The sequence below is a fragment of the Corvus moneduloides genome, chromosome 1 (genome assembly GCF_009650955.1).
Source record: "Corvus moneduloides isolate bCorMon1 chromosome 1, bCorMon1.pri, whole genome shotgun sequence".
NCBI lineage: Eukaryota > Metazoa > Chordata > Aves > Passeriformes > Corvidae > Corvus > Corvus moneduloides.
This window is the reverse complement of record NC_045476.1, coordinates 142,965,915-142,992,732: the sequence shown is the minus strand read 5'-3', so window position 1 is coordinate 142,992,732 and position 26,818 is coordinate 142,965,915. Positions and strand designations below refer to the sequence as shown.

The 26,818-nt window shown below is 41.9% G+C and overlaps 1 protein-coding gene across 1 annotated transcript in view; it reads right to left on the bottom strand.

Annotated features, from left to right (window-relative positions):
• LAPTM4B (lysosomal protein transmembrane 4 beta) overlaps positions 1-26,818 on the bottom strand; it is a 61,746-nt gene that overhangs the window by 29,832 nt on the left and 5,096 nt on the right. The window contains exons 2-4 of the mRNA XM_032129996.1: positions 13,934-14,045; positions 6,837-6,910; positions 6,108-6,230 (exon numbers count right to left, since the gene is read on the bottom strand). Coding sequence (XP_031985887.1) covers positions 6,108-6,230; positions 6,837-6,910; positions 13,934-14,045 — 309 coding nt within the window. The remainder of the gene's footprint in view (positions 1-6,107; positions 6,231-6,836; positions 6,911-13,933; positions 14,046-26,818) is intronic.

Below are 26,818 nucleotides of genomic sequence, written 5' to 3'. Positions count from 1 at the left end.
AATTCCTATTAAGACTTTAGTTCTGCTACACACTGATTTTTGGGACCCAGTCACTGGTCAAAGACTGGATGCTATGTTCTTGGCCATAACCTAATGGCCTGTTTCTAGACATCAGCTCAAATGGGATTTGCATGGGGGCAAGAGGAGGGCAGGAAAATGACCAAGAAAGTTCCCACTACCTTTAAAAGCAGGAACATCTGGAGCCATGAACCCTGATCAAGTTTGGTGCAGGATGTGCTGCTCAGCAGTGCCTGGCCTTCCCTTAAGTCAGCACCAGTGTTTCAGCACATAATTCAGCAAAGCCAGGAGAGTGCATGAGGAACAAATACTGTGGTTTGTCCTCTTCAGGCTCAGCTTTCTGAGTCTCTGTCCTGAAGAGATGAGAGGTGTAAGCAGCCCCAGTGAGGCAGTGGGTGCTGCACCCATGCCATGCAGATGCCAGAGCTGCCTGTGAGATTTTGGTGCAGGGTGTGAAAACTGAAGTCAGTCCCTTCCAGAGCTTCCAGGCTTTCTGTATGGGAGACAAAGCCTTCAGGGTAATGGATAGCCCAGGAGCATTGGATCAGCATGGAAGAAATCCCTTTGTCTTTTTTTGCTAACTGGGCTGGGCCAGCCTAAGAGAAGTCTGATATTAAGTCACAACTACAAACCCCTTTAGTGCTGTAGGAAAACCAATTTACAAAACCTGCAGCTTTTGGCAAAGAAGCAGGAAAGATTGTAGGAAGCATCTCAACTGGCTCCAGTCTCACCTGGTACATGGAACTGGTGCCATCAGGCAACGCTTGGGGTCCCATCCCATGGCTGCAACTGTTCCCAAAACCTCATTAATTCCTGCAGAAAGCAGGTACCAAGAGTGGTTTAGATGAACCAAACCACTGGCCTTCACTGACTATGGTGATGAACTTAAACACTGATATGGATGCGTGAGGTGGGACAAGAAATTCTGCTCCTGTGCTGGGAGTTTGCTCTCCTGTGGGAAGACCAGTAGCTGAAATCGTGCTGCTGGGAAGGTTCCAGGCACCAGGCTCGGTGCTGCAACTTCTGGAAAAAGATCAGTGTCAAATGTTGTGCAAGGTTTGATGAAGCTGAGACTGAAATACATCTGGGTGGGAAAAATCAAGCCTATCGCTGGAAATACAGGAGTGATTTTGCAGCAGAACATGATGAAATTTTCTATACAAACAAAAGGTAGTTGTAATGGTGTTGCACTGCCATGCTAAAGTCATAATTAAAGTGTCATTTATAACCTTGTCACAGACAGGGAGAGGGCTGTGTGCATAATAATATACCTGACACACTTCTAATTTTAAAAAATTACTGCTTATTCATATCAAAGCCCTATTAAACACTTAAAAAGACTCTAAAACATGCATGGAAAGTACATTTCTACTGCACTGGTATTGTACAAATGCACAAGAAGAATAAAATGACAAAGCTTAAGCCGTTTCTCATTCCCTCAGCCTGCTTGCATAACCTTTCATAACTTCCTTCCCCTTGGACCACAAAAAATCCCCTTTAAAATATGGTGCAGATTGTCATTCCAAGTTACAATCCTCCAAGTATCAAAATCTTACAAAATTGAAAGAAAACAGCAATGTGTCTGTAGAATTTGCAAAGCTCTGCTATGAAGTTAGTGGTACTTCTTTGGAATTACAAAATGGCATTAAAAATGTCAGAAAGGATATTTTGGTTTTAAGCTTTAGTTTATAGGAAAAATTTCTTTAGGTTAATCTCTTTTATGTTCTCTAGGCGTTTCTCCATGGATTTAAAAGCATGACTGATGCCACCTGAACTGTCAGGCAGCAGCATTGCAGGCAGTCCCACAGTTAAGCTACTTAATATACTTCGGAATTTTGTTTAGATGAACTGTCATAGTCTTGTACTTTGATTAAAAAAAAATTTGCATAACTAAGTTGCAGACCATCCTGTTCTGCACCTCTGCTTCAATCCATTTCATATATGAGAAGATTAAGTGTTTAATTTGACAGCTTTAAAACGCCCATATATCAAAGATTTAGTGGGGTTAAAAGAAAGAAATGTGCTTTAGGTTAAACTACTTTAGACCTCTGCTTAGACCAAGAACTAAAATGATTTTTATTTTACACATGTTGGATTTGCTGTATGCAAAAGTTTTTGCTTTTTAAATGACAATGACAATGACCAAGACATCCAGTGTAACTCGTAGAAACTTTGATCACATGATCACCATCAAAGTTACCAAATGCAAAATTTGTAACATTTACTTATTTTACATGACCCTTCATGTTAAGATGCTCTTGCCATCTATGGCAATTAAGTAGCACACCAGTGTGCAGTTGGGTATCTAAAGGCAACAGAAAGTTTCCAAAGACACTGTGCCTAGGAAAGAAGCAGCCAGTATAGACTGATGTTACCAAACACCTTGTGGACATAATTGCAACATTTTCAGCTATGGCCCTGCCCAGCTTATTGATATGTACTCACCATCTTGCTAAAAATACATGGAGAATTTCACAGTAGCTGTAACTCATCACTGACAGACAGACTGAAATCTGGCAGATGTGCACCAAAGTAACTATATAATGATCCCAGATACTACTGAAGGGAAGTAGAAATGGTTAAAGACACAGGATTTTCATCACCTTGGAGCAAACAGAAAGTTCTTCTGAGACTGCTAAATGTATCCCGTTACCTAATGCACAGTTTCTTCCAGATTCAATTCAGTAACGAATTTGAAGAACAATTGGTATTTTTCATTTACCTTATGGAATTGTGCCCCCTAAAATATCATTCCCCAAATGCAAAGCAGTTTTAGAGGAACAGAAACTGTAAGGATGCCAGGAAGAAGCACAATCCTGGTTTCCTGCCTACCCTGGCAGACCACTGCAAAGGGATTGAGGGCAAGACAACTCCAAGGCTTATTTGCAAATGATCAGGAGGGATCACACCCAAATGGCACTGCATTTATGATGTAATTGCTTGCATTTAGTTTCATCTTGTCCCATGTCTGAGTATCTGATAACAGTGGATGTACCCTTCACATCTCCCCTTTGCTTTTTCCCGCTCAGACAGAGTGTATTTACTCTGAACCAAATACAACAACCTTATGCCAACTGATGTAGCCCTTCCAGGTAAAGGTACATGGGGTTCCAGTTGAACCATTTGTACTTGGGACCACGGCTAAGACACAGGAGGCATAATCAGCTTCAAAGCAGATGCAGAACAGCTTCAAAACTTTGTTAAACAGGTGGCATTAACTGTTCAAAATTCATCACAGCTCTTGGTAGTTTTTCCCCATCACTAATCTCCAATACGAATGACAAAATACACACTAATCCTTGTTTTTAAATGAATTTAACTTGGACTAGCTTCCAGCTGCTCATTAGCATTATGCCTCACATCTAATTTAAACAGCCTGCTAATACCTCATTATTTTGCATGTGAAACCTCTGATGGCACTACCTCTTGGTCCTCTTTCTCATAAATGAAGCAGGAAAAGCTGATTGTCTCTCATCATACTACAATATATCCAGCTTTTATATTTTTTTGAGGAAATTTTCTGCATATTCTCTGACTTTTAAGCATCATTTTTTACAACCAGACTCCATAAATAAATGGAGAAAACCCACATTACCAACAGAGAAGGGAAGTCTCCTCTCTATTACTATTAATTGCTCTTTTTTCTGTCCACAAACCCCAAGAGCAATTTTTGCAAACAGCAAAACAACCCAGGGACTCTACTTTTGGCTTTTAAATCCCTAGGCTGCTTACAGGGTCACTGCATCCCAGGCACAGTTGTCAAACTGTATGCTCATCTATATTGTTCAGGCTTTTACATTTCTTTGCATTTATCTCTGTAGCACACATTAGTGGCTGAACTCAAGTTCTCAGGCAGTCTAGCTCAGTGTCAGCCACGGGTTTTATTAGAAGTGAATTTGCTGGGAAAAGTCACAGGTACTGCCACTGGGAAATGGCGAGATGTGCTCACTCAGGGCAGTGCAGGGTAGGGTCTTCCACAGAATGACACAGAAGAGCCAGATTATACTCCTGTTCACAACTTCCCACCAAAGGACTCGATCCCTCTAGAAAATGAGCCTGGAGAAGCTCTCCCAAGGCTGACATTAGCTTTTGTGAAGTGCCTCTTGGATTCCAACATTATTAATGGAAGTTAGGAGGAGCATGACATCTACTGCTGATTCCTGAAGACCTTCCTCTACCCAAAATAGAAACTCACTGGCAGATGGTCGGCTTGACCACGACCCTTTGCAGTCTGCCAGCTAACCTCTCCTAGCCCATGTGATACATCCTGTATTGATCTAGTGCTTTATCGTTGCTCTGAGCATCATGCTGTGAAGTCAAACATCTCAAGAAAGTCCATTATGCCCCTGCCCATCATTATTGATGAAGTCAGTAATCTTGTCAGTGAAGGAAAATGAGTTTGCCTGCAGGACTGATTTTCCATGAAACTGTGCTGGCAGTCATTAATCACTTTTCTCTGGTCTAATCCTTTATCAATGGACGGCCCTCTCAGCCCCAGCCCTTCTGTTATTATTCTGCTTGGTAGCAATGTCAGGCTAATCAGCCTATAATTATCCTGGAAATCCCCCTTGCCCTTTTGAGCACTGACAGTTTAGCGCTCCTGAAGTCCTGGGGCATTTCATTACCAGTCCAGAATATGATTTACAACAGCAAGACAAGGATGTGTGCAACCAAAGATTCTAACACTCCAGAGCAGCAGCACAGACCACAGATCCCTTCCAAGGCCTGCTCCTTCTATTTCTGCTACAGAAGGGCCTATTATTATTTTATCTGCAAGGAAATACAGGGATGTTTTAGCACACATTTCGAGAGGAACAGCTGCTCTTTGCCCTTCTAGTGAGGCAGCTCCAAATGCAGCACCAGATTTTCAGCAGAAGAGCAGAAGCTTTTAAGTGCACGTTTCCCAGCCTGCTCTTGTCCCTGTCTTGTTCTTGCACAGTGACCAAGACTGACAAAATCCTGGTGACAACTCATGCTCTGGGAAGTGGGGGGAGCTCCTGCAGCCACATAGATGCTTGTGCTGCCAGAACAGCAGGGCTGGCACCGATGCAGCAGCAAGGGTCTGTAGGCAAAGGACAGGCAGGAGGGCTCCAGCAGCAGCAGTGCCAGCTTTAGCACTCACTGAACCATGGCTGTAATTTGCTCTTTTCCACTCGTATCTCTGAGAACCTTTTAATTTATTACTCTACTTCTCTTCCAGCACACCATCAGCTGTGAATGCAGGTGGGTGCTAAATAAGATGAAGGATAACAGCCTCCTGATGCATCCCAGCTCTCACTGGCATGACACATTGCCTCTTACTGCAAATTTGTGCAGCTACTTATCTGCCTGCTGTTTCTCATTACCTGTTATTTATACCGGCCAGCTTTCCATCCACACAACAAAGTTCACAGCCAAGCTAATCTGTATTCAGGTTCTCAAGGCAGGTTTTCAGAGACATTTGCAGCACTGGCTTCTCCAGAGCTCTGTGACTCCACGTGAACCCTGCTGGACATGGGACATGGTCCTGTGATGAGACAGAGGCTGGTGGGCTCTTGTCTTTGCTGTAGGGGGTTGTGATCATATCGTGTATACTTAGGCAACACTGGCCATAGATGTCTGGCCAAAGCAGAACAAGAAGGGAGCCTCTAAATGTCCCTAGGACAGAATCCAAAATATTTTCTAGCAAAACCAAACCTACAATCAATCAAACTCCTGCCTAATGAAACGTGTTATAGCTACCAAATAAAAGGAGCAACAAAATATCCTTGAAATAGCACCAAAAATAAGCCACTGCTATGAACACAATAACTCTTACTGTAAAAGCAACTATTTATCATCCATGTCTTGCAATATGAGTCTCACTCCAAATGAATGGTGCTGAGAGCTTTCATGTCATTGCAAAACTTCAGAGCTTTTCACAAATATTGTAGTAAGTTAGTAATGTAGCCTTGCAAGGATGTTGAATTCAGACTGGCAAGGACTGAGAGAACTTCTCAAGGACTGCATGAGAAGAATACCACTAGCTAAAAATACAGGACAAAAACTGCACCTTAGAGAGGTTTTTTCCCCCAAAACCCCCAAAGGCTTGTGAACATCAAGTGATTTACCAGTTGACGGAGGTAGTCCTGAATTGTGCTGGGATAGACGAGTACACTGATGGCAACCAACGTGTTGAGAGCAAAGTCAAAGATCTGGTAACAGAAGAAAGGGATGATCCAAGCCGCATGTTGCTAAAAATGAAATAAATTAGAAAACCATCAGCCATAAGTTAAAATAGAGGCATATATGTCTTTCTACAGGAATCTAAGGAATATTTGACATTATGCAGTAATAAATCAGCTAAAAGAAATATGACATTCAGCCAAAGGGTTGGCCAAGGCAGTTTGGCCACTGAACTGCAGAAATACGTCCAGTGCAACTCCCACAACTTGTTACATTAGGACATTTAGAAACCGCACGATACTTGTCCTTTCTAATTAACAGGATTAATGTTGGGACAAACCACAGGCTTGGGAGGTGAATGGGAAAAAATTCCCTTAATTTTGATAGGTACAAGATTCAGTTCTCTGAATTCACCATTTGCCCAGAGCTTACTCATATTTGAAACTGCAGACAATCAACACAATGGGGCAGTCCCGCTGCCTGCAGCAGGGGCCCTGGGGTACCACTGATCTAAGCAATCAGTTCTGTTGCCTCTTCAATTTCTTTTTTTTCCCTCTCTCAGTTTCAGCTAAACAAGTAAAGAAGCAATTGTCAGAAAACAGTTTTCTTAATTTTGTTTCTATGGAATTGTGTAGTTCACTTTATTCCTGCCTTCACTGAATAAAATGAATTACCTTATATGCGCCATACGTAGCCATTGCACAGATCAGAATCATAAGGAGAGAAATTGCGGTGGCAATGCACATATCTGGAAAAGACACATCAATGATTGCAGATAAATTCAGAGCTTGGTTCAGTTATTTTGCCATCTCCCTTGTGCAGAGCATCTCAAAGGGCAGGGTGGGAGCTGGGTGGAGATTGGGTCAGGTGCATTGTTCAGCCATTGCTGAAGGAAATCTCTGGCTTTTGTGGGGAGCCTCCTAAATACAAGAAGCAAAGACAGTGCTTCTGTCTGTGCAAGCCTGCAGCATTACACTGTGTTTACACTTACACTAACACTGTGCAAACCACTACAGCCTCCATAAGGCTGTGGAGATGAATGGTCTAATTTTTCTAAGGATTTTCAAAACTCAGAAGCAGCTTTGACAAAACTTTACTTTTACAAGATCTTACTGGTGATGCTGACATCTGTAGTCAGAATGTGTCTGCTTTTCTGCACTACAGATTGTTTCTTCACCAACAGCTGCTGCATACCATTGTTCATATATCTCTATATTGGAAAAAGAGCAAAACTGGCAGATAAAGGCATCTGTCTTGGGGTGACTTCCTGATGTGTATCCCCTATCGCTGCTCTATGCCCAGAAATTAATTACCACAGAAATAACTTCTTGAAAATTTTCATTTCAACCAAGAATACTACAGAGATATATTTATTAATGAAAATGTGTAAGTGTCAGGAAAGGTAAAGCTGTAAAGGAAGAAAAATATTTTTAAGGTTTTGACTGGAGTAATTACAGGACTCCTATCCTTTTCTTCTACTGCTGATCAGCTTTCAATTAACTTTTCATTAGATTTAAGAAGTTCTTAAGCCATGAACAGTTGGAAGGAGATCCTGAGGGAAAAAATTGCATAAATTTGGTCTTTCCATATGCACCTCCCTAGATATCATTACAGACCACTGTCAGGAGATCAGAAGTGAATTTCTGAACCTGACCTTACAGTGAGTTTGGAAGTGCAATGGAACATAGCGCCTATTTTTCTGAGGTTAACTCAGTGTACAAAGAGGATAGAGGATGTGAGGTAAGCAGGACATGGCTTCAGAGATGCCACCTCTGTTGGTATTGGTGAGGTACCTGCTGTTCACATTGCTGTCACCAGGTGTGTTTAAACTCCCTGCCTTGATAAGGCACGTGGAGGACCCAAGATGCACAAACACATGACAGTGTTCAGGATGTTCATTACCGTGACTTTGGAAGCATTCAAAGTGTAAAGATGACTTCATTTGATCACAGAGTTGCCACAACTTCTAACTCCAGCACATGATAAGGAGCATCCCACAGCATGGGACAGGCCCTCAACTCCCTGGATGCATCACAGTCAGGTTCTGCGTAGGTGCCCTGGAGCCTTCACCCAAGTCTCTGACAGATCCTGATCTGGTAGCTGTGAACAGGTCTCACCTGCCACCACCAGGAAGCAGTGCAGGCTCACCCAGGTCATGGCTGAAGAGGAAGGACAGGCACTGAGTCTTGTCTGTCATTATTTCCAGCCTACCAGTGTGATCATCCATGCAGAAGACAAAAGACCCAGTCCCTGATCCTCCTGTGCCTGAGGGAACCCAAACCTTGCCCTAGATGGCACTAGTCCAGATTTCTGCTGGCCCTTGATGCAGAGAAGAACCTGAGACTTGTGAAGCTGGTGGAAAAATGAGCAAGAGGAGACTGCTGCTGGCAGGTGAGGACATCTCCAGAGGTGCTTATGTTCTCTGGCTCCTTGGGCACTGTACCTACCCAGTACCCAGACCTTCAGCCTAGTCTCTCCTTTTCCAGAACACTGCCTGTGCCCTGGGTTTCAGGACTCTTGTTCTCTCTCTTTTGTCCCCAAACTTTGTCCTTCTGAGTGTGTAAGGACTCAAATGCCACAGAAGAAGTCCTATGGCAGGCTACTTCCTAATTGAATGGATTAAATTTGAAGGATAAAGCAATGTGTCCTCGCACTGGAAGGAGCACATTCAAACCACTGTAGTCTCTAGTCTGATGAGGCCCTGGAGCACAGATGTCCTTGCTCACAGTACAAATGCTCGAATCTTTGTCTTATTGTCAAAATAAGCAGGTCTCACCCAGGAGAGGGGCCTGCACTCAGCAGTGGGTTTAGCTGCACCCTGGTGCTCACTGCTTCCTTCACAGTGTCATCCTGCAACTCAGCTCATGGGTGCTACAAAACGCCATCAGGAGGCAGCTGGGCTCCCTGCTTATCATTCAGGAGGGGATGACATCTCAGTGCATCCCAAACTGCTCTGCAAAGGCACCTTCTTCTCCTCTTAGAATGAGCAGAGAATCCAGACAACCAGTACAGGTGTTTGAGCTGCATTACCTTGACCAGTTTCTAGGGTTTTAGGAGCTGTAAAGGCTGTGTTGTGCCTGTTGGAAGTGATCTGAATTCTGCCCTCAAGAGAAAGAAGCATCCACAAAATATACCTCTACTAATAAAAGGTACTGCAGCCGCTTCAGACACTTCTGGTTGTGTGGCCATTTACTCTGGCTGCCTACATACATCCTGTGAAATCAAAATTATTTTTAATAGACCAGGTACAACTGAGGTAATGAAAGAAAAGGAGAAAAGTGAAAATGGCTGCTGTAGCCACTAACCTCAACTGAATCTCTTGTAAAAGAGACTCTTGGATCAATATTTTTATTCTGACCATCAGTTTGGAGGCACCGCTTATGCATTTACTCTTGATCTCAGCCACATACTTCCTGCATCCAGGGGAAAGCTGCTGTCATTGACATTTGCAGCAGATGCAGCAGTCACAGGTTCCACTTTGCTGGTGACTGCAGCAGTACTGGTTCAGAGCCAGAGCCCAGTAAATTGTGATGAACTTGACATTGAAGCTCTGGTCTGACACACTCATGTTCCCTGTCTCCAGTGTCTCCCTAGCTGTGCTCCACCATGCCAAGTCCTAGTTGGCTCAAGCTAGTTCTTTCTCATTTAAGGCTTCATTGGGTTTTTTGAGCTGTGTCAGCTTCAATTAATCAGAATGAAACTAGAAATGCAGCACATTAAATGCGAAACTGACAGGGGTGTGTGATTTTTTTTTTCCAGCCATGCTGTGCTTTCTGTGGCATTCATGGCTAGAAGGGCTGTATTTGGACCACTGAAAGGGTTATCCAGCCTATTGCCCTAGATGGCTTTTTGAGTTTTCTCCTTGGATTTAAAGAAACCAGTTGAGTTTTTAATTCTTATACCTTGCAGTGACATCCTACTTTCCTGCCTCTTTAGAGAGCAGATGCTGCTGGGGCTGGGCAGAGCTCCTGGCATGGGGTGCTTGTGTGCACAGCAAGCTGCAGTTGGAGCTCCCTCGAATCCACCTCAAAAGTATTTACTTGCTTTCCCCTCCCCTCTTGCAGAGGCAGCTGATGGTGGGTCCTGCAGGAACAGGGAGAGGCAGCCAGCAAGGCCAGTCCCTGAGCCAGGCCTTGTGTGGAGTGATGAAGACCTTATATCCTCATCACCTGCCCCAGCCCTGGAGTTAATCGCTGGCTCACAGCTTTGACAGCAGGGGCCAGAAAGCTGCTGATCAGCAGCCTGCAATCCTCAGGCAATTTCTCCCACTCTCCCAGCCTTATTTATCCAACAGCTCCTGACTGCCAGCTAAGGATTACTGCCTTGCTGTCTCCTCCAGGCCGCTTGCGCAAGCTCGATGCCCCTGCTGCCGTGCAGCCTCCTGGGTCACAACCTGCACAGCAGCAGCATTTTCTCCCTGGGGAAAGAGGCCAATGAGAAGCAAAGAGTATCCTGCACCTTCGAGCCCAGCACATTTACTCCAGAGTATAAAACTAGACTGAAAGATGCCACCCTGAATATCCTTGGCTGGGCAGGGATCTAGTTTTCTGCCCCTCCCTATATTTGGGACTCATACTACATGGGTGGTGTTGATGGAGTGGAATGCACCTACTCCCCCACTTCCATTTATCCCCTAGCAGAAGTCCAAGCCTGCTATCTGTAAATTTCTTTATTAAAAATTTTCTATTTGAATTAGTATTTTTAAGTCCTGGGCGCATGTCATATAGAGCAGAGAGATCATCACATTATTCTCCCCTGCCTTGAGATCTCTGCTTGTCCTGTCTGCCCATCCCAGGGAAGGGACACAAGCAGATTTTGACCTATGTTGCTGACATCAGCGTCAAAGTTCCCCTCAGTTTCTGTAGGGCACACAGTGGATTTCATTCCTCGTTGTCGTGTGGCCTGTGAAGTATCACACACATCTCTGACACTGAGACAGCAGTAAATAAAACCAAGCAACACCCACTGCTTGTTTGGGCTGTTGACATGTCAGGATGATGGTCTGTGTGTCTGAAGAAGCTGAGCAGAAGGCTCAGGCAAAACCCTCTAGGAAGTCAAAATGAATTACGGGGCTTTTCCATCTCCTGCTCTGAGATTATTAGTCTTTTAACAGCAGCAGTAGTACATTGAGCAGCTCACACATTTCTAATTTTCCCTAGTCCAGCTTCTAAACTCCCTCAGGAAATAATAAAAAGAAAGATGAGACTAAATGGGCTCAGATGAATATCCAGCCCAGGAGGAAGCCCAGCATTTTACCCAGCTCCCAGATGTACATCTTGGAGAGCCACACAAACCACACACACTGGTGTCTTCCAGTACCTCCATCTGCCACATGGCTAAGTCTTGGCAGACTTTCTTCCCCCTTGTTTCCTTTCCTAGAATAGAAGGGAAAATAAACAGCCTAGAACTTTTTCTAAGTGTTCAGGTTAATTTTTTCACTGCCTAATCAAACAGGCATTTTGGAGCCTCTGGTAATGCCCTTGGAACCACAATAAATCCCGGAATTAGAACCAATGTTGCACTGGTATTTTCAAGCAGTTTGCATTAGACTGGCTGTGACTCTGCAGGTGGCAGGAATTTTTCCCACTGCTGGAACAGAAAATTGATAATCCTTCATAAACCAGGCACAGCTAGAAATAAATCTGAATACAAATACTGGGGGAATCCTGGTTTCTTGGAAGTCAAGGGAAACCTGTCATTAACTTCATTTCAGTACTGTGACTCAGCTGATAAGTTTATTTCCAGATGATGTTTTCAGATCTTTTATGAGGGATCCTCTTAGAGGAAAGAGAGAAAGGGAGTGAAAAATTTTACAAGTAAAGGCTGTGTCTGCCTTTTTTTGTTGTTTGCTACTGATAGGACCATAAACAGTAATGAGAATAATGGCTATTAGTGTTTACATCATTATTATTTGTCAACAGAAGTACATAAAGATAACAACATTGGGACCTTCTTCAGCATAAAAAATTATGTATCTTCCTGTATTTCATATACATGGTTTCAGTGCATGCAGCTAACCTGAAAAACATTTCTTAAAAAAAGACAAATAAAAGTAGAAAAAGATAAGAGTATGTGGAAGTTTGTCTGATGCTTTATCTCCTAATAAAACATTTCATTGCATTTGAACAAATATAGTCATACTTAAAGAAAATAAGAGAGAAATTATCTCCTGCAAGTTATTTTCAGTAACTATAAAAGTCAGTAGCTTGATTCAACTGCCTTTACTCAGTAAGGCACCAAACCAGAGGGAGTCAAAGAATAAAAGGAGACATTAATTCAAGTGTTCATTCGTAATTTAACTGCCTGTGAAATGTTCCCTTTACCAAATGGAAATGAGGTCGCTTGGCCCATAAGCCATCCTTTCATAGTCTTGCAGGGTTCACTTCAGAAGCCTTGATAAAAATATACAGAAAACACAATTTTCAAGTGTAGATGGAAATCCCCAACGTACTTGATCTGACAGCTATTGCATTACAAAACAGAATTACAATTTTAAAGCCTTGGGCACTGGCAGGCCTCTGATGTCAGCTATATAAAACCACACTGACAGACAGTCATTACCAAGGTTAATCTCTGAGAATTAGGACAAGGCAGTCAGTTTTAATATGTCAGAATCAGCTAGGAGCCCATCTGTATCTACTATGGTCCTTACTTTCTTAAATCCAGTTATATAAAAAGATTTTTAGTTGGAAGTTGTAGGTGGTTTTTCAATGAAGACACAATAAAGTAGCTATCACTCCTTATCATTAATTCAATGTAGACCCTCCAGGGATATTTGCATTAAAGAACTTGTGGAAATAAGCATCCCTTAAATGATACCCAGCAGTTCTGACACAACAAAGGGCAATTATTTTTCTCATGTGTGGGGCTATTGCTTCTATGGATATTTTTATTGACTTCAGTAGGAATGAGGAAAGGACTTAGAGCTTTAGCTGGGGATGGGGGAGATTCTGAGCAGAAAGACACCAGTGTGATTAGCAATAGACCTTGTTTCAGAGTATTATGAGAGAAGTTGAATGTAGCCATCTTGCGAGCAGATATAAAAATAAACAGACATTTTCATCAAAATCACATTGAGGGAAAACTTTACTACATATGAATTAAACAGTTAATTCAACAAACATCACCAAATAATTTGAAAAAGTTATTGAACAAGGAAACATTTGCAAAGGACGGGAGGTTTTGTAGGAGACATAAATGACCTATCTTACCCTTCCCTGAAATTGAAGATTTTCTACGATGCCTTTCAGTAAGAGAAGGAACGGCTCTGTGACTATACAGCTGATATTTATACTTGCATTGGTTTGTGCAAGTCATGCCACATGCACATGGGGGTGCATAAATACATCCAACATGAATGAACGCACTCAGCTGTATAAACAGCAGTGTGGGTTCCTGTGCATGTGCATGCATGCTCTGGGACATGGTGCTGGGAGGTGCAGAGGCTCCATATCTCCCTCTGTCCTGCAAAATTCCCCTGGGGCTTTCAGCACCATGCTCAGTGATACATCTCCCTGTCAAGGGCTGGCTCTGCTCCTGCCAAGCCAGGACACAGCAGAGCAGACGGATTGATTACTAATAGGTAGGTGGCAGATAAGGTTACTACTAGGACACGTGTTTGAACTGTGCCATGACACCCTTCACAATAAAAATGCATCTGTAAGAAACAAAGGTGAAGCAATAGTTAAAAGGATGGTAATTATTGAAATGATAGGATAGTTACATAAATGCTGGAGCAATGAGTGCTAGTAATTAGGGAGTTTATACTTACTGGCATCATCCATAAATTCAAAATCACCCCCTAATTCAGCACTAGTCAGATGGTACTGGTCAGGATCAGTCAGGGCACTCAGCAGAATCAGCAAGACCACTGAATTTATAATCTACAGAGAGGAAAAAGGGAAAAGGATCAGTGAAAGCAATCCATGAAAAACCTCTGGGCAGCACATACCCACCATGTTTCACACCATCTATGACAGAGACTGTTTACCAACTGCACAACTGCAGTATTTAACTAACACTGCAATTAATTTCTCTAAGTTGGTGTAAATAGGACTTAACTTCTTCCCTACGCAGCAGCATGAAAATAAACATAATGTAGATTACCTCTTTTCATTCTGACTCTATTCCACACCAGGAAAGTTACCGCTGCTCTTTCAGACTATAAAACATGTTAAAACATCCACCAGTCATTTTGAGATTATTACATATGGGTGCTATAATCAAGAACTATCACCATGGCAGAACCAGAACTGGGGACAGGCCCTGTAAAATTGCTAGATGATCACAGAGGAACTCAATTGCTGGAAAAGGCTGTTTTAAGAGGCCATGAGTGAGGAGCTGGTTCAGGTGAGCTGCTAAATGAGGAGGCCTGGGGGGATGGGAGGAGGTGGCAATGTGAGCCCAGTGTCTGATCCTCACATTCCTGTGTCATATGGCACAGAGGGACATTCACAGCCACCAAGGCCTTGGCTATGAAATGCAGTAAGTGATTACATGCCAAGAATATAGTATTGAATGATTCAGGAGAAGCGGATTGCCAAGTATCAGCAATGAGCGGATCAGAGAGGTAGCCAAGAGCTGTATTTTAAAACAAATCTGAACAAAATGCTCATATCACTTTGAAGTGAAGAGAGCTAATTGCAGAAAAGAAGATTGCTCAGCATGAAACAATGCAGCCAGGCCAAAAGCTTATTCTACAGAACTAGGAAGATAACTGGTGAACAAGAAAATGCAAAGAAGAAAGCTGAAAACAGTATGCTTGAAAAGATGGATTTTTATTGCTTTGGTTATCACTTCAAAGTCATTCTACTCAGATCACAAGTTACTAACAGAAACAAGAAGGTGTAGAAACACAGGTTATTTCAAGACATAACAGGCTAGAGAATTTCTCAGGTAAGATAAATGCTTTTTGATAGGCAAATTCCATTAAGTTTAGCTGATACCAGATCTGTTAGCAATCTTTGAAAACTGTTGAAAATAGATTGAGTTCACAAGACAAGGAAAGAGCAAGCACAGTTTATGCATTTTCAAAGCAGGAAGGTCATGTAATCAATTTCTGGCTAGACTGTAATATTTAAGAACAAAATAAGAACAGAAAATCAAGCAGTCTTCCCATTAGCACTTCAAATTTGTATGGCTACAAGTAACAATCACCATGGGCTTGTCAAGGACAAACTGTAAGTAATTTATCTCATTTTCCTTCTCTGACAGACTAAGAGGCCTTATGGAGAGGGCAGAAGCAGTATATACCATCTCTGCATCTTAGCACACCTTTTGACATTATGAGATTCTCATAAATGAGCGAGGAAAAGCTGGTTTGGTTGAAAGTGCAGGAAGGCGAATGCACTGCCAGCTGGATAGCTGGACTGAAAGAACAGCTGTCATGGATTTAAGGATTCACAGCCAGCACAGAAGATACATTGATTAGGGTTTTCCAGGACCATTGAGAGACTTGTTATTTCAAGTCACTTGTGACTTCTACCTTTCTCTAATTTGCAGACAATACCAAATTGTAAGCACTTTGGGAGATAAAAGTACTTTGACCAGCTAGAGCAGAATTTAGACAACAGAACACAATTCAGTACCAAAAAGCATAGAGAATTACATTTGTGAAGAACTTCAGAAGAACATGAAGCAAAATAACTGAGTAGGTGACAACTGCTCAGAAAAGAGTCTGATATTGAATTAACTGAACGTGACTCCATGGAATCCCATAAGCTCATCTTTGTGGCTACATGGTGGTGGGCAGTACTGCAGAAACCTGGGTATTAGATGCATGAACCATCCTCCCACTTGCCTTCCATGGGCCCCTGCAAAAAAGATTCAAAGTCCTTCTAAAATGTACAAGGAAAAACCCTGGGGAGGATCCTGAATCAGAACAGAGGGTAGTCAGACAGCTGGAATGTAGGACAGATAGGGAAATAACGGGGGGTGCTTAGCAAGGAAGAGGTAGGGGGATGTGCTCTCAGTCTTTTATGAGCAGAAAGGTGGGGGAAAAGAACACAGCAACAAAACTTCCTCCAGATCCACGGGGTAAACAGATCTGAATTACAGCAAAAGAAACATTAGGTTAGACAGCATGCTGAATCATAAGAAGCAAATAGAGATTGTCTGGAGGGGGTTAGAGATCTTCATTACTGCATTTTTACATAGAGCAGCTAAACAGATTTGTGTTGGGAATGCTGTAGCATGGTCTTGTCTTGGCTTTCTCTTGTCTTTGAAGACATCAGATGACTGTCAAAATTCAAAGTTACATTCCATAAATCCTGCTGGGTTTTAAGATTATGCATAGCATATATCACAATCTGTTTCTTGTTTTATACTCCTTTGTAGGAAGCTAGAAAACATAAGCCAGTACTAAATATGTTACCTAAAAAGAGTACTCAAAATAACCAAGCAATCAGAAACCATAAACACATAGAGTGTTACTATTTTAAAGACTTTTTTTTGTACAGATATAGCCAGGAAAATTCATAAAATACTGACCTATGCACTCTACTTTCTCCTTCTGGATATGTCCTGATTCAGATTATGTGATTGTCAGCATTGCCTTAAATTCTCATATAAGACATAAACTGTGTTTGCCTGATCTGAAGTCTGCTGCAGTCAGTAAGAATCTCCCTAATACTCTTTAGTGCATCACTTTTCTGTTCTATCAGTTTTTTCTCTTGAGATCCTCACAATCATCTGAGCACTTTCCAGCTGTGCTTTCAGCAGTGTAAGTGAAATACACCATGTGTTTGTTTGCTCCCTCTTTCTCTCAGAAATGTGTGCACAGTTGGGTGTACTGTGTTCATTCGGGTTTTCCTTTTGTTTTGAAAGTGATGTGACTGTTGAATTTTGAAAAATGCTTTAATGCATAAATTCAGTGTGTCTAAAAACTTAACTGATGTAATGTTTTCCAAGGACACGTGATCAAGGACAAGAACATAAAAAATTATTCCCTGTTGGTATGCGCAGTTGGTATGAGAATTGAAATCTCCATTCTAGGAAAAGCAAAGGAGATTTCTGTGCTCTCTTGATAGGGCCAAAATTTCCTTCAAGATGTTTTACATTACTTCAGCAACAAATAGTGTAACAACCAATTAGCAATGCTTAGAAAGCATTTTAATTATGCAAAGTTTCAGTGAGGAGCTGAGCCCTATACCTTCCCAATGAGACACATTGCCCTCCTTTTACAGATGGAGAAACTGAAACATGTCCATGGCCATCCAGCATGGCCATCCAGCAGGATGCTCTCTCCCTGGAATGGGGCAAAATAACTTGAACAGTGTCCTATTTGCAAAAAGGGGAATTTGTGCTGCCTTTGGTATTGAATAATGCTGAAGTCAAGTCTGACTCAATCCTGAAGTTAAGCATTCTGATAGTGAGATGGAAATGTGGTAGACCTGGTAAAATACCTGGACAAAGGAACAAACACGTGACACTGCTGATAATTTATCTAAAGCTGCTGAGCTGACACAGCTGGCCTGGAGACATAGTGGCAGTCAGTCAATCACCCAGACCCAGATTTGAACAGCAGGGCTTTCTACCATACCCCTTCATGGAGTGCATGTGTAGAGATTTCTCCCTTGAGTGAGAATGCCCTTCAAGGTTACTTCTCAAGGCTGACTGAAAGAAACTGGCCCATTGTCTTTGATACGGGTGAGTAACACTAATCAGGTAATAATTAAGTATCATTAATAATTTTTTTTGCTAGCTTTAATACAATTGCTTCAATGTTGCTTCACAGTGCACTATAATAGTTATTATAGCTCCTATACTGCATAGTAAAAAATTCTGATTAAGATAGTTTTGTCTAATCATTACAATAAAAAAAAATCATATCTATTTATTTAAATATATCTGGTTTGCTGTCCTTTATCCTGTGGGACAAAGTTGTGTAAAGGTTCAGTTATATAATCCTTTAGACATAAACTGTTGACAAAGTCTGGGGTTAAGACTCAATCCAGCTACACCCAGACTCTTCTACGAGGAGTTTAAAAAACAAGGGGATCCTTTCTGCACCCTGTGACTCAACAGGAGGGCTTCTTTAATAAACTTTATCTGAGGCTCCCACTCTGCCTGTGACAAGTTTTCAATAAGAATAAAATGCAAGACTTTGCACTATCAAGTCAGAACTGTGGCCACTGGGTCCTACAGCTGATTGCAGCCACAGTGCTACACAAGGTTCAGAAGAGGAGCTCCATGGACACTAACAGGCCTTACCTGACCTGCACAGCCCCACCCTGGGCCTCTCCATACCCCTGCCCATGGCCCAGGACCCCATCCAGGTCAGCCTGGGGTCATCAGTCTCTGTCCCAGTGGTATAACACAATGCCAGTCGCCAGCCATGCTTCCTGGGTGGACCCTGTAAATGCATGTTGCAGCTTGTCTCCAGCTGTGTCCCTGGTCCCAGCCCTCTTTGCTTCTGGTTGGCCCCCCTGGTTTACCACCTGCCCTGTTGGGGCTGTTGGTGAACCCCATGATTAGCCCCAGTTCTGCTCCTGGCTCAGTCCCTGCAGGATGGTGTTCAGAGTGCCCTAACACCAGACTGGACAACAGAAAGTCCTAAACATTCTCAACTGTCCTCTTATTCTGATATGGAAATAAAATAATTATTTTATAAATATCCCGAAATCTTACTTCTCTGGCAGCCAGATGGAGTACATCCACTTTTTAATCAGTGAAGGGGAGGAAAATAACTGCTTTACAGAGACCACAGAATGTATGAAGCCAAGGGGAAAGAGGAAATATTATGGAAGAGACATCCAGATATTGGAGCAGTAACTGGATTTCCTGCTGTGGGCTTACAAAACATAATTTCAGATTTGAGTAGAAGATACTTTAAACAGCAACAACTGTGTAAGGGAAGGTGCGTGCAGGCATGAGCAAGAGAGGCAGCAGGTGATGAGACTGGGATGGGCACCACCAGCCACTGGTGCTGCTTCCACCTGCACTGTGACAAAGAACCAGCAGCTTATGCACAATATGGGGGCTGTTCAGATAGAGAGAATGTCCAGTGTTTAGGACGCAAGGACACAACCTCATGTCTTCCACAGGCAGCATCCAGCAATTAGAAACTATATAATGCAATAAAATTTCAGACTTCTACCATCAATGAGTCGCCTTTTTCCCATGTCATTTGCTCCAGAGGTCAGCAGTGAATTGTGGTGACTCAGTGGGATAAAATGCAGGGGAGAGAGGTCAGAAAACACTGCAGCAACAGGTGATCAGAAAAAAAGAATATCTCTATAATTTCAGACCTTTTGTAGAAGTGCAGCTGCATGGTATCTATCCCAGCTTATCTAAAATAAAATTAGTTCCAGTAGCTCCTAAGAGCATGCCATTAACAGCGATCTACTGATGATCCCTAACTCAAGCAGAGAGAGAAATGCTTTTGCCAGCAACTTACATAAATGTCTGTAAACACTGAAAGAATTGCCAGGAGTTACAATGGCTTAATTTTTCCATCTTTCTCCATCTTACGGTCAAGAGTCAAAATAAAATATCTTTGATAAAGGAGTTTAGAAGAGGGAATATTAAGCTCACTTTAAATCATTACACTGCATTAAGAATAAAGTGATGTTTCTGTTGAAGTCTACAGGGCCCCCTCTAGAAATATTCTACTACAGTTCTCCCAAGACTTTCTAATGCAGTGAGGAGAGATACCTCTATTAACAGGAAAAAGGAAGAATCCTCCCCAGCTTTATTTCTATAGAGGGTTCAATTTATAACTGACTCCACGCATGCAGCAGTCTGAGCGTTATGTGTGGTGAAAGACGTTCGTACAGTTTTAATTCTGTGACTGTTTTCAGCCTCACTGAACTCAAGAGATAGGCACTTAAGCACACTGCTTAAATCTCAGCACTGGAGGAGAACTAACTCTCTGCCTGTGCCCTTTTTTACAGCTCCAGAGAGCTGGCTTCTTGACACTGTGAAGCCCAGTAATACATAGGAACTGGCACATGAAGTTCTAGCAGATTTTTTATTTCCCAAAAAACTGGCATGGTTTAGTCTGTTGTCCTCTACAGAGATACTATTGAAGCAAATCGCCAAGGACAATAATTTTACTAGTAAGAAACCCTAAAGTAAATCTTAGTAAAACCCTCTCCTCTGTTTGTCTCCAAAAAACTCAAGGCAATTTTATGAGTCTAGATACCTGTTCCCTACAGAAACAACAGAAACAAAACACCAGTCTTAAATGACTTTTGCTCCTTGAAATTAAACAGAAGAGTATTTTCTAGCATTTGGATATTTGAAGTCAGTATCACTATCAGAAAAAATAAGAATGTATGGAAAATGTCTATTTAAGTATGTCAATGTCTTTAATTCTCCCCATCTACCTTTGCCTTCTCACTAGGCATGTTCTTTGCATTTTTTCTTCATTTTTTCTTCAGGCATAGAAGATATTAAGAAAAGCAAGAACATTTTGTTCATCAAAAGGACAAAAGAACTCTACAAAGGAAAAAAAAAAATCAGGTTCAGGATTTAACTCAATAGCTCAGAGTAGATTTGCACTATCTGGGGTTGGGGTGCCTTTCCCAAACATCCCTGTTAGTGCAGATAATGAATTAAGGTTTATTGCCCCATATAGGAAGATTTTTCTATCTGTTCTCTGTCTCCCCCTGTTAGGCAAAGTGTTGTGTTTGTTGTGTTCATTGGGGGCTTCTTCTGGTTTCTGACTAAAGAATAAACAAGGAAGAAGTTTTAAAAATGAAGGTTTTAAGCTGAGTGCTGTGAAGAGCAGGCAAACAGCACCTGAAAAAAACAAGCAACAAGATGTTCCCTCTGTGTACCCAAGCTTCTTGTCAAGTCTCATGGCAATGATTCAATCAATTTCCCTCTGAGGGCACCACAGCCACTAGCTTGAACTCCAGGAATGAAGGAGCAGGAGAACCCTGGCTTTTTCTGCTGTGTAAGCCTTCTGCCTCATGCTAATGAAAAGGTTTCAGCTTTACAGTGCTCAGGGACAAGCTGCAGATGTGTCAGTGATGCACAAGGTAGCAAACCCAGACACACTCAATTATCTTTTCATCCAATGAAACAAAACAGCCTGAAGGGAAATGGAAAGAGGGACACTTGAACTTGGGTTAAAAGGGAGTCCTTCACTCCTTTGACCAGTGAAACTCAGTATCAGGCATTATTACTGAAGCCAAAACGTTGAAGGAATTCAGAAAAGGATGAGCTATTTATTAAGGAAATGCAAGTGTTTAGTCATATCACAAAAGATCTTAAAAACAAAATACAAGCCTTCCTGCTTCAGGTGATTGCCCAACCTTAAAATTATAGGAGAATAAAAGAAAATGTTGTCCCTGCACAAGTTGTTCTTTCTCCCTGTGTGGTTTCTCAAAGCATGGTTCTGGCTGCTGTCTGAAATACTGCACTGGAATAGAGAGAGCATTAGTCAGGTCAAAAAGTAGCAATTAGGTTTTCATATTCTTTAATTTTGAGAAGACAGGGAGAAGACAGTCTGCAATTCCTGTCATTATTTTTCCATATTACTTATGAGAAGTCAAGGAATCATCCAGTCAGGCTCAGAGCAGCATACTACGAAGTCCATATTATAGAGAGCATATAATATACATATATATATATATATAGAAAGCTGCATAAAATATTTCAATCAGACTTTATACACACTTTCAGCTTTGATTGCTATGACACTAAACACTGAACTTTAATGACTATGCTGATTAAATTGATATAGGAAGTCCAGAATAATTTACCAGCACTCTTCTATACAAATGACTCAACTACTGCCTACTGCCAGCCTTTTAACAGGCTTAAAACCCAAACCACAAGAGGTCTGTTATTAATGAAATATGGTAATGATTAAATTTATTTAAAAAAAATAGATGGACAGATTGTGCAATACGCACATGAGAAGTTTCTGCCTCCCTAGAGAAGAGTTTAATTTGTTATATACTTGTGAGAGACTGAAATTTTATATGGTTCATGGCTTAACCATAGTTATGAAGGACTTTTTGCCCATTATGGCCAAACTGTATAAAGAAGCTGCAACCACCAAAGCCCACTCCTCCCTAAAGATGCCTCCCGAGGGGAACTTAACACTGTGAGTTAAGCTAAGGGAATGTGAGATAAGATAAAGGTAACACTATTGTTCAATCACCTCAGGCCTGGGGAGAAGGAAACAAGGCTTAGGGAAAAGAATGCATCCACAAGAAAGCCAGACCCAGCAGCTGTCCTGAAAATCAGCTCTGGCTGGGTTTGGGGTGGGGGAGGCCATAGCCCACAGAGTCATCTGCTGAGGGCAGGATTGCACAGACTACCCCCCCCAACCAACTCAGGAGGAGGAGAGTTTTGGATGGCATAACCTGAGGTCAGAGGCAGTGAACACCCATCCTCCCTTACACAAACCGGCCCAGCTGCGAAACCCCCAACCCCACAGGCCACACCCACCGGAGGTTCATGTGAGAAGCAGCTGAGGGGGTGCCATAATCCATCAAAGACCCCCAAGGCCCCTCCAGACTCATTCCTGAGGCCTTGCACCAGAGCACTGCACGTGATTCAAAGTGACGCAAATGCTCCAAAGTCTGCTGCAAGAGACTCTGTCAAACTTGTTCCCCGCAGGGAAGGTACCTGGGCATTCCCACCTGGCCTGAGCGCATATTTTGTGGGACTCTCACCACCAAGAAGACCAGAAGAACAGGATCAATCGGACACCATCAGGATCCATGAGTGATGATATTTTCTACTTAATCTGTCTGTCACTCTCTTCTCCCCCGTCCCCTTTTCTATTTCTTTCTATCTCTTTTTACCTCCCATTTGCTGTTACATAAAATCCATACTATTGACTTTGGCATATGGTCTCGTTTGCACCTTAACTTGGGCAGAGGCATCTCATTCATAATATTAATAACTGGATTGTAACATTATTTAATCTTAGTCCTGTCCTGGTTTAAAGAAATAAGTTGTTTGTGTACAAATTTATCAGTGGAGTCTTTGTTACTTTTCCATTGTATTTAAAGAAAATTTAATCTGTATCTAAGGAAAGTCTTGAAAATGATTGCTGAGGTCTTCTGCCCAGCAAGATCTCTAGGGAAATATTAATGGGGAAATATAATCACATATACCCATGTTCAAATTGTATCATTGCCAGATCAACTGACAATTCCTCCTAAAGGTCATCTTGGTTCAGGATGCAGTGGAGAACTAGCAAAGAAATGGTATGCAATAAAAACTTATTAGAAAAAGGGTTGTTCAGCTGGTCAGTTGGGATTTGTTTGGTCTCTGCATTTGTCCTTGACAAAAATCCATGTTTGAGCCTTGCAGGTGACTGTGAAAGGCTGAGGGCAGACCTGCTAAAATGTGACTGGGATATGCATTGTGGCAGCTCGCACAGATCTGGACTTGTGACAGAGGATGGGCCAGGCAACACGGCTGTAGCTGATTACCTCGGCTGGACTGCCCAGGTATCCACTGGCCCTGGCCAGCACAGTGTGTCTTACCCACAGCAGCCTACAACAGCGCTGTCTGTGCTCAGAGTCCCCTCCAGCCTCTTTGGACATGTGCCACTGCACTGGTGAGAGGACTGTGCTCCAGTTTTGAGAGCAAGCCACATGTGACCACTTCAGTAAAAAAACAGCCAAAAAACCAACACCAAAACACACCAAACCATTGATCCATTACTCTTATGTAGCCCCCACAAGCAATATCCACAGAAGCCATACAAGTGAGTGCACCCTTGAAGCACTCTGCAACCCAAGGCCGGGATTTAGTTATGCAAGGAAGTGGAAGGATGGTACAATACAGATAATTACCGAAATAGTAAAGAACACAATCACATGTATCCTGTCTGTCTGGCCACAGCTGTTTTACTGTTAGGAAATGCATCTCTCCAAGGTGAAAATCTCCCACAAACCTGTGGTTCTGCCAAAAGTATTTGTCCTGTCTGTTTTAAGTAGCTTAATATATCTCTGGATAGAACAAGACCTTGCTCAGCACACACCAGCAACAAAATGAAAAATAGTCACAGCACTCTCAAAACCCCTTTCAAGGCTGAGTACCAGGATGACAGTAGTTTGAGCTGACTGCAGACACCTGAAAAAGAGCTGACCCACAGGAGGTCCCGGAACAGTGTGCTAGGCTCAAGTCCATATTAATTCTTCAGTGATGCCTCCCTGGCAGATTCATTTCACATCGACCAGGAACACTCTCTCACACCTTCAGACACAAGCGTGCATTTTTGCTTCTTATTCTGCTGTTTGGAGATTTGGGGCTTTAAACCTCCAGCCCTGCTGAAGAACAGCCCAGAAATTACCCTGCACGTTTTCAAGCCTCAGCCACTTTAAACTTTCAGAGTTTTACAGTCAAAGCATAAGCCTCACAATAAAACAAGAGAAAAAGAAAGCAATCAAGGAAATTAATTCCTGGCTATTTTGCAACATCCGTTCCATATGTCCAAGAATATATAAGACTAATTGCATTTTCACTGACGTCAGTCTAATCAACGATCAGTTTAGGAAGCTTAATGTGTTCTCCTCTGGCTCACTAGGAGATACATATTAACCTTCAACAGAACTTCCAAACACATTTTACTTGATTAATATAATACCTCCTCTCCTTTCTATAAATATATTCATGATTTTTTGTATAAAAACCCAAATGTAATTATAGCATACTGAACTCTTAATGGGATTCTTTCCTTCAACAATAATTTATATAAACTTTGCTCCTCTTACAACCAACCATCTGTTTTCTCACTGGAGGGAATTTATTATCCAACTGAATGCCTTAGTAAGAAAAAAAAGGTATTTTACAAAGGTTTGCAATTTCTGAGTTGATAATTGTATTGATTAGATGAGACAACTGTGCCATTATTGAGACAACTGATGCAGATTATCAGCTGCATTGCAATGATTACACACTCTGTGAAATATCCTACTATGGTATTTGGGGATATAAGAAAAACGCCTGTTAGGGGATTAGAGCTTAAAGACATTTTCATAAATCCTTGTGTTGTGTTACAGACTAATAAACAGTTCAGTAAGTGCAAGGGCTGCCCAAAAGACACTTACAAGAAATTTTATCCCTCCAGTGACTTACAAGGTTTTTGCAAGAAAGAACATTTTTAATAAATGTTTTAATGTCATACTGATGTATGACAGAGTCTGAGACAGACTAATAAAATGATGCTTCTACTTCTCTCTGCAGCACAGGAAACACACAGATCTGGCTATTTTCACCTAGAAGAGAAATCACAGGTAACTTGGGATACGAACCCATCCTTTGCTCAGATAAACTTTCTGGCCTGTTCAGGGATGGATTCTGTCACACCGAGGTGAGTGATTAGGCTCTTTGCAAGCTATCTTATTGATTGTGCAATTTAAATTCCTCCCATACGTTCCTTTATTTTGTAATTCAACTGAAGAGGGCCTGAAGTATGCATTGGAGAAAGGAGCTAAGATAAGATCCGGCACTGCAGAAACCAACCGAGGCTTGTGCATAGCAGGGAAGAATTCCTTAAGGAGTCTCCTGATGCCATTCTTTAAGCTATTAACTGTTAATGTTATTTAACAATGTATCTCTACAGGAGTTACAATCAGAATGTGGTTATTGAGAAGGTCGTTCACATAAGATCATTTTTTTCATGATAATAATAATTATTGGTCTTTATTCTTTGCTATGACACACCTAGAATGCATACATGTGCTTTCAGTTTGTTAAGAAAATGCCATACAGGCCCCGAGCAGATATTTGTGTGCAGAATCAGTCATTTTTTCCCCCTGGTCTTGAAGATAATGAAATGGATGTGATCCAGTCCAAAAGCACATACCCTGAATCTCCTCTGACTCCAGTCTCAGTTGGATATTCAACATGTACATCAATCATCAGGGAAGCTTTTGAAAGTTAGATTCATATTTTTCTTTATTCATAATGAATTCCGAGTTTTCTCTCCACTCTCCTCAACAAGCAAGCATGTGCACAGGAAGAGTCTAATGAGTTACTGGGGAATGTTACTACTTTTTTTCCACAATCTTGTCTTTCATCTTATGAAGGGAAGTACAGACAACAGGAAAACTAATGATCATTTTATAGACATAGCACTTGGGACATAAATATTTAATCAATTCAGCCATTTCTATTAGAAGAATTGGGAATCTCAAGTAATTTCACATTATGACACCTTCACTTGCTAGTGGAGAAATTTCTCGTGCTGCTGACACTACATCTCCTACCAAGGGGTGGGAATTATTAGGATGTCACTGGCACCACCCAGCTCTTTTCCCTGAATATACAGCCCAGGTCTGGGCCACGGAGGGGCAACCACCTGGGGAATCCACAGCAGGCCCCATTCTGCCAGACTTCTTTCCCCAGTGCCACCAGTACTGGACTGTCACTGGAGGTGGTAAAGCTCCTGCTGCCCGCAGGATAATCTGACCCAACCCCCAGCCATATCACACTGGCACAACACAAGAAGCAACATCCCTGGATGATACGAAGGAACTGGGCCTTCAGTGAGCTGGCTACTATGACCCTTCATGCAGACATGACGTTGAAAATCCTTTATTTTTAGCCCACTTCATTCCATATAAAAACAAAGCAAGCTAATTTTCTAAGTAAAACACAAGGCCTCATATTTGTATTCACTAAAATTCCCACAACCTGGCACTGAGATAACACATCAGGCTTTATAATCATGCAATTATGC